This window comes from Lepus europaeus, chromosome 2, assembly GCF_033115175.1.
Source record: "Lepus europaeus isolate LE1 chromosome 2, mLepTim1.pri, whole genome shotgun sequence".
Classification (NCBI taxonomy): domain Eukaryota; kingdom Metazoa; phylum Chordata; class Mammalia; order Lagomorpha; family Leporidae; genus Lepus; species Lepus europaeus.
The window spans coordinates 81,021,897-81,030,876 of NC_084828.1; the positions used below are offsets into that span (position 1 = coordinate 81,021,897).

Below are 8,980 nucleotides of genomic sequence, written 5' to 3' on the forward strand. Positions count from 1 at the left end.
GTTTGTTGTAAGCTCACCAAAGAGCAGGAGACCCAGTGGCAGTGAACAGAGTTCTGAAGCAGCCTTCTCTTCTCCGTCTGCAGCCGGAAAACCTGCTCATTGACCTACGGATTCCAGTGCCTCGAGTCAAGCTCATTGACCTGGAGGACGCTGTCCAGATCTCGGGTCACTTCCACATCCACCACCTGCTGGGGAACCCTGAGTTTGCTGCCCCAGAAGTGATCCAGGGCATCCCCGTCTCCCTGGGCACGGACATCTGGAGCATCGGGGTTCTGACGTACGTCATGCTGAGCGGGGTCTCCCCCTTCTTGGACGAGAGCAAAGAGGAGACCTGCATCAACGTGTGCAGGGTGGACTTCAGCTTCCCCCAGGAGTACTTCTGCGGCGTGAGCAGCGCCGCCCGGGACTTCATCAAAGTGATCTTGCAGGAAGACTTCCGGAGGCGGCCCACGGCCGCCACCTGCCTGCAGCACCCGTGGCTGCAGCCCCACAACGGCAGCTACTCCAAGATCCCCCTGGACACCTCCCGCCTGGCATGCTTCATAGAACGTCGCAAGCACCAGCATGACGTGCGGCCCGTCCCCGACGTCAAGAGCTACATCATCAGCCGGGCGAGCCAGGGCACGTAGCTGTCCGCCAGCCCCGAGGTTTCACATACAGTGAGTGTGAGCCAAAGCGAGACTGAACGTGGCTGTAAATACTTCTGTTCATTCGCCCACTCCACGCGGTTCTCTGGATTGCGAGACGTACCTCTTAGACCTCGCCAGTGGGCATTCAGGGTCCGAGCAGTGGCAGAGGTCACCCTACATCCAGGGGCTGTCCACACAGTCATTCCGGAGAAATGAGGAGGCAGAGTATTCGAAGGAAGGGCATGGCTGACACGCATATTAGCTGTGATGAAATGTTAATTGCACATTCCAAAATGAGTGGTTAAGCAGGCCAGCCTCATGCTTATAGTGAATATAAAAGGCTTCTGCCTTTGCTGGAATTCTAAGCAAAGAGTGTATTTCACAGAGGTGTCGTGTACGTCAAGTCTTCTGGCTTAGATATAGTTTCTTAACAGGATACATGCACACATGCAGTATAATATATCCCATTCAGGTTTCAGAGTTTTATAATATAGAGTTATATATGAAATCAATCCCAAGTAACCTTGAGTGCTCCAGTTAAGACAGTCATTTATTTCCCGAAGCATTGTTTTGACGAAGCACAATTAGATGACGAGTTTTTTAGACCATTTTATAAACCTTGTATAGAAATCTTTTAGCAGAACCTGTGCATCAAGAGAAAGCAATGTTACCCTTTTGCAGCCTGTGAATGAGAGGTTTCTTTCTCTCGGTCACAGGCTGTCTGATGAAACCCGGTTCTGTGTATGAAATGCTACCCCCAATTTCACTGGCAGCTCAGAGTCCATCTGGCAGGAAAGCCTGCCAGGAAGTAAGTCCAAAGTAGGAGCAGGAGTTGTGGGGCCATTTTTGTGTCTTCACCTGGTTCGAAATAGGTAAATGAATACAACAGGTTCCTACAAAAGGGCAAACGGAAACCTTTCCTGTAGTTGCAGTGAACAACACCCCGATGCTTTCTGATTTCTTCTACAGCCGTAGAGCGCCATCTTCAGAAAGCTGGCTTGCTTCCCCTTAGGGAAGCCAAGGGGTGCTCACCAAAAGGAGGCAGCCATAGAGGCCTTTAAAAGGCCTGGTCTCAAGTCCTTTTTTGAAGCCATGGAGCAAAACCTGATACATCTCTGCACCAGGGCCTCGAGTTTCCCGAGACTGTAATACCGTCACCACTCAGCCACCGCTGTGTCTCTGGGCTGTTGTGCTGTGAGGCCACTGCTGCTTTCCGGTGCATATTCTCCAGACAAGATCACTCTTAACTGCCCGTCGTCCCTGTCCCTCTCGTAGGGGAACAAAGAAAGAAACCTGGGAATTTCACTCCTTTTCTGTTGGTTTGTTTTGGGGGAGGAGCTTTTGTTTGTGTGTGTGTGTGTGTGTTTGGACTGATGTACCCTTTGTTTCCTAGAATGTGATTTGAAAATTGCTATTATGCAAATAATATTTGAAAATGTACTCCAATGTTTGTTCACATCAAGTTGAATGGCATTCCTTCTCTCCTTAATGGGATTGAGAATGTGAAACCCATGCAGCACGGAAGGGCAAGCAGAGAGTCCCAGAAAGATGAGCAGAACTACAAACCTGTCTACATGCAGAAAGCGAGGGTGGCAACCCAGCCTGAACTTTAGTACATCACAACATGTATTCCCTCAGTAGATATACAGAATTAAAAAATATGCACCAGTCTTTTCCAGTGGTTTCCAAGTCAGTTTCCTCACCCACTCTCCACCTTATCCTGTCCAAGATTAGAGATTAATAAATTCGTAGAGAGTTCAAGCAATAAGACTAGATAGCACTTAGTATTTGGGGGATTAACCAAATATGTGGAAACCGACTCTGACTGTATTTGTTTCTGGGTTTCCCAATGGCTCTGGGTCATGGAGTCTCAGGCACTCAACTCTTTCTTGACTAACCCTCCAGAGCCATCATATATACAAACACTATCTGGTACAATATGTTAGCATTTAAAACATACTTGTAAAAACCTTTTCAGTAAGCACGTCGCCATGACGGCATACGGCCTGGCAGAGGAATGCCTGTCCACACGGATAGACCGTAGATCCTCAGTGCTTCAAATCTCCAGGAAGAATGGCGGGCGGATTCCGCTCTCTCCACCGCTGGGGATGCCTTGCACAAACAGCCTCCTGCTGAAGAATTTTGAATTGTTACGGCAAGTTGAATTTCTGGTCACCTACAGTGGTGCACAGACCACGGCAGGGGGGCATCATTGAATGTCAGACAGAGCCAAAGCTTTTCTGTCAGAGTCGAGATGATCCAGATGTGGGGGTGCATGGAATCCCCCAAGCACACATTGATGAAGACAGGAGACAAGGACCACAGAGCTACAAAGGAGGGTGATTCTGTTAAGCGGAGCCAAAGTACAATCGTTAGAATAGAAGGAACGTTAAATAGAAGCCCAAAGAGAAAGTGGTATATTTTGTACAGTTTGACAGTTGAAAAAACTAAAAGGAAGGCTCCCTGTGCGCAAAGCTCTCCCAACAGGGAAAATATAGCAGTCTTGGTTCAAGAATTCTCCAAGCATGTTGGAAATAACAAGGAGTCCCAGAGGATGGGGCTGCGAAGTTACCTTAGGTTGCTTGTGGGCAACTGTGGCAAGCCAAGGAGGATCAGGGGCCGCTGCCTTATCCTTGTTTGGATGGAGAGATTTGTTACTTGGTAGAAGAGAAGAGGGGAGCCAAGAGAAAATAGTCCACTTCTATAATAATTACGGTAGTTCTTAGCGGATGTGAACTTCTGGCTGAAATGGGACAAACGAATGTTGGTTCAATTCACACATTTCTTGCTTGGCTTACACTCATTGCCAGTTGAGTGGTTGTTTTTGGGCAGGGGTGGGGGCGGGGGTGGAAGGCGATTGGGTTCTTTTATAAGAGTGGGATACAGAAAGAAGGCAAAGATCAGGGACCGCGCCTAGCTTGTTAAGTACAATGATTCCCTGCATTTTTTACTTTTGTTCCAAGTTAAATAGATTTATATCCACTTACAGCTGAATGTGGGAAAATTTTAGGAAAAAACCTGTCACATTGGAGGCGTCCTTCAGTTCTCTCTTAGCCTTAGCAGCCTGAGGGGGAGTAGAGGAGGCAGAGGGGAGAGCTGGCTTCAGCGCTTTGTGGTCCACAAAGCCTTTAAAAACAGTAGTGCCTTTCAGAGGGGAGGATGGGAGATGAAAAGGTGATTGCAGTTAGATGTACTGATAGCGCCGCATTTTTTCTTTATTTACAAAGCTCTTTTAGACGAAAACATCTGAGTTATCAGGGTGGGACTAGGAATTCTTGAATTTCAACCTCAGCAATTCCTGATTCAGCCTTTCTTACAGAAAGTCTTTGTGTTTTTCGGCCCCAACTGTCCCCATTGGTAAAATGGGAGCTGGGGAGGGAAAGAGGGGGACAGAAATCTCATAGGAATGTTAAGCAAATATCATAGTTGGGATGTCTATAGAATATTTTGATTTTTTTTAAAAGTGCTATACACTGCCAGTGCTGAGAATTTATGATAGTCACTTTGAACATTCCAGGTTTTCAATATTCGTGTCTTTAGGTACCGTTTACAAACTCATGAGCTTACATTCTGTAAATTACTTTTAACTGGAAGTCCGAGGTGCTCTTTGTCTAGTTGTCACTTGGTCGTAGCCTGTAATTTCGACAGTTCACGAGCTTCTCTACAGACACGGGTCGGCAGAGTGCTGGCGCGTCCGGGGTCCCTTCAGTGCCCTCTCCGGGACTTCTTGCGCAGACGCGAAGAGTGAGCCGCCCTCCAAAGCAACGCCACCTTCTCTCCTCAAGCTTCACGCTTTGGGAAGATGGACAGAGAACGCAGAGAGCCCCTCGCCTCCCTGTGAGGGCAGACGTGAGGAGAAGGTATCTCCCCAGCCCACAGTTCCTTTCTTTAGTCTCACAGGGGTCTTGGTAAGAGGCAGATGAAATGCATAGGTGTGCAGATGGATCGGCCTGTTTTTGGAGGGAAAGCCTTGCATGCTTTTTTACATGGTCAGGCCTTTCGGGAGTAGTGGTATTTGTTCCCTAGCCACGACGATTCAGTGCCCATGAGCTAGTCATGACTGTTTCCTTGCCGATGGAAGAGCAGAGGGGATGAGGGAGTGACTATGACATAAACCAAACGGTGATTATTTCTGTGCATTCATTAGAATTTTGTCCCATGCGCTTAACAAAGGAGGAAATATTTTGTAGGTAAGGGGTCTCTGTAGTAAGGCAAAAGTACAGACTCACCATGTTCTTATTCCCGGTGGCCGATGGATCATACTGGATGGATTCTGAGAAATGTACACTTGATTATTTTCTGGGTAGCATCTCTGTGGAGTCTCAATTGGGCAAACACAGAATGTGAGCTGTCGGTGGATTTGTTTGTAAAACTGCATCAGGATTTTTCTTCACCATTTAAAATCTAGGGATCATCCGGAAATGAACAGTTGGCTCTGGGAAGACAGAGCTCACACATGCACCGTCAGGAAGGGAAGCAACCACGTCAGCACTTACTTCCTAGGAACAGTGAGGCTCTCGGGTGTTCCCTGAGTTCTAGAGGGTTAGACAGGGCTGGGGTTTGTCAACAGCAGGTGATTGTCATAGGAAATATTATTCACCTGGAAAAACCTATGCAGAAATAGAACACAGAACTATCACAGGGCCGTGTTTTCTACGGAAGACATCTCTTCCTCATTTTCAATATGTACAGAAGTTAGAGGAGAGGGGAAGGCAATCACTCTGATATATTTCATCGTTAACACTTAGGGAAAGCTTGAAATTGACACTCACAGGCTGTTGCATCTTTCCTGTCAGATTCTGGTAGATTCTAAAACGTGATCAGATGTAGATTACATTCAAATGATGAAGGTGGCGGTGCAGTCACATCACCATTACTTCAGAGTAAGTTTAGCTGAGGAGAGGGAGAGTGGTGGAAAAGTGCAAATGCTTCTTGGAATGCCAGCTCCTGAGGCCCAGTTTAACCAAGTGCATTTGCTAGCCCGAGGAGAGCCAGCACACAATTCCATCATTACCTGACTTCCATCAGGAACTGAACCCATGTTCTGGAGTACCATGGAGACCATTGCCATGAGCTCAAAGACTGTGGTTATGAATTTGAAGTTAACAAAACATACAGCTTCTCTTACTAACTTAAGCCATATCTACCATCTCTGTCTTTGAGTTTTTTTTGACCCTGGTGCTTTTACTTCTGTTTCTGCCAAACTGCAGCCTACTCTATGGGGAAGGGGAATCAACTAGAAGTTAGGACAAATACAGAGACTGTGAAATGACAACATAACTCTCCAGAATGAGATCTATTGAAAGAACAGTAGTGATCCGAGTGCAGACTGTTGGAAAATGCAGATATATGTACCTCTGTACATGTATATAGTGTATAATATGTGTGTATGTTATTGCTCATATGCAGAAATCTATCCATTGGCAGGCAGCCCAGGTGGGTCAGTCTTTCTATTGGAAAACCACTTTAGGTCGCTCAAAGCCATTAGGGCTGACTTGGGAAAGCCAACTCTGCTCATTTGGGAATGAGTTTGCTGTCTTTCACAGTCCACAAAGCCAAACCAAGATGGTGTGAGATAGAATGAGGCCACCACCTAGGTGTTTCAGTTTACTTGAACTCAGCAGTTAATCTCTATCTGGTTCACACTGGCACCTCTTGGTTTTGAGTGACCCCTTCTGCCCAACCAAATCTTTCGAGAATTTGGGGTGGGCTTCTCTGGCCATTCAGATAAAGGGCCTTATCCATAAGTGGACAGGTTTCCCCATAGGGACCATTACACATATACATATAAGTGCATACTTCCATCAGCTTGTAACAATTGGTTTAAAATCACTCCACAGTATTGAAAAATAGCTCTATATTTTCAAGGTGCAGAAGAATTCGACAGCCTTAATTATTTCAGTGTCTTGCTGGTCTGCCTTAAGTGTATCTTCTGGGTTTTTGGTTTTATTATTTTTTAATTTTTCTGCAGTTGTTCGTTTTTGTATGCACACAATGTCGTTTTGTAAAGGTAGGTTGTAAATATTTTATTTGTAAGTCAAAATCACTCATATGTAATGTTGTAAAGTGATAACCTGCTGTCTCGTTGTTATTACTACCGTAAATGTTGTAAGTTATGGATGAAACTTCAAAATGTACATCTCACATGTTATGCATTCCTATAAATATACTATGCTAAAGAAACTATTTCTGGCTTGTCTTTTTTCTTCCTAATTAAAATCTTTATTCAAAGAAAACAATAATATTTTTCTTTCTTCCCTAAATATGTGAAAGCTTTTTGACAAGGTAAAAATATTGATTATTGAAACTTTTTGTCCAGCATTTTAGAAAGAAAGCAACAGTTTGCTGCCGTAGAGAAGTATTCTAAGTCATTTCTCCTTCCCAAAATGCTGAGGAAAGCCTCACTTGCACTACAGACTTCTTTCTGGTGTCTCTTGTAACATTGTTGGCAAGTCAGCAGGACACCTGGGCTGCCCCTCCCAAGTTTCTGCGTGCTGGTGCAGACTCAAGTGTAGTTGAGGGACAGGTGCTATGGCATAGCGGGTAAAGCCGCCGCCTGCCAGGCGGGCATCCCATATGGCACTGGTTCGAGTCCTGCCTGCTCCATTTCTGATCCAGCTCTCTGCTATGGCCTGGGAAAGCAGTAGAGGATGGCCCAAGTCCTTGGGCCCCTGCACCTGCGTGGGAGACAGGGCAGGAACTCCTGGCTTCAGATCAGCGCAGCTCCAGCCGTTGCAGCCAACTGGGGAGTGAACCAGCAAATGGAAGACCTCTCTCTCTCTCTCTCTCTCTGCCTCTCCTTCTCTCTGTGTGTAATTCTGACTTTCAAATAAATAAATAAACCTTTAAAAAAGAGTGTAGCTGAGACTGATTCAGAGGACACTGTCAATTAGCCAATATTGGGGTGTTTTGATTAGCTTACTTTACCGACAAAGGCAAAAATATTTTAACATTTGGCTCCATTTCATCTAGATTTTGCCACATTTATTTGAAATGAGGAAAAAAAAATACTGTCCAAAGTATGGGCCCTTCACACGGTTAAGCACCCATCTCTTCAGAGGAAAAATAAGCAAAAAGACAACAGAAGTGCCTAGACGAAATCAGCATCAGTTTGATGAGTCAGGATCACGAGCCCTATGGTTTTCATGAAACGAGAAAGTATTCCTTCTAGCAGAACGCAGAACTCTAAGTGATTGATTTCTTTTTCTTTTTTTTTTTTTCTTTCTTTTTTTTTTTTTTTTTTTTTTTTTTTTTGACAGGCAGAGTGGATAGTGAGAGAGAGAGACAGAGAGAAAGGTCTTCCTTTTTGCCGTTGGTTCACCCTCCAATGGCCGCTGCGGCCAGCGCATCTCGCTGATCCAAAGCCAGGAGCCAGGTGCTTCTCCTGGTCTCCCATGCAGGTGCAGGGCCCAAGCACTTGGGCCATCCTCCACTGCCTTCCCGGGCCATAGCAGAGAGCTGGCCTGGAAGAGGGGCAACCGGGATAGAATCTGGCGCCCCGACCGGGACTGGAACCCGGTGTGCAAGGCGGAGGGTTAGCCTGTTAAGCCACAGCGCCGGCCAAGTGATTGATTTCTAAAGTCCAAACAGGGTACTTCAAAAGTCTGAGGAAAATAGAATTAAAAGATAATTCTGGTGCAAAAACATTGAAAGGCCTGCATGAGAGGTCTTCAGTAATTCCATAAAAAAGCATATTGTGAAAAAACAGATGTGGGTATAAAAAAAATCTATGCCCCATAATAAGCTTATCTATTATAATAAACTTCCCATTTTCCCAAGCACTTTTTGAAGTCCCCTGGATTTTCCCATTGGCCTGCAATATGGTCCTCCCGCCCCCTGACTCTCCCTCCCTTCCCCGTCTGCTCCAGGACACCAAGGGAACCAAGCACAGGAGAGGAAATGAACTCGCCTGCCAAGCACCCCATACACACTTTATTGTGCAAACTGCGAGGAAACCGGCCTGTGCCAGCCTTTTGTGAAGTTCATAAGAGAATTGCGAAAGGGCCCCGTCTTCGAAGACCGAAACTCTACTTGGAGAAACGTGGTGGGGAGAGTAGTGGCTACTAACTGGCCAATGGGACATGCTGGGCCAAGGAGTTGAGGTCACTCAAGAAGCGGCCTAGAGGACGTGCGGCTGCGGAAACTGGGCAGGACTTAGACTGACTCTCTCGAGGGGCTGGGCTTCAAGCTCTCCGAGCCGGTCGGGCCGTTCGGGGCTCTGAGCCCCAGCCAGCCGGTGCCATGTAAAGCAGCCGCCCGGACCGCTCCCGCGGCCCAAGCCCGGCCACCGGGCCGCCGAGCGCGCGGTAAGCGAGGCGGAAGAGGCGGGGCTTCGCGGCGACGTCATCGGG

General features: G+C 46.6%; 1 protein-coding gene across 3 annotated transcripts in view; it reads left to right on the top strand.

The window, feature by feature from the left end:
• KALRN (kalirin RhoGEF kinase) overlaps nucleotides 1-629 on the top strand; it is a 737,253-nt gene extending 736,624 nt beyond the window's left edge. For all 3 annotated transcript variants that reach the window (XM_062209080.1, XM_062209024.1, XM_062209033.1), the window contains one exon: nucleotides 84-629. In XM_062209080.1, coding sequence (XP_062065064.1) covers nucleotides 84-629 — 546 coding nt within the window. The remainder of the gene's footprint in view (nucleotides 1-83) is intronic.
• Nucleotides 630-8,980: the final 8,351 nt, after the last annotated feature.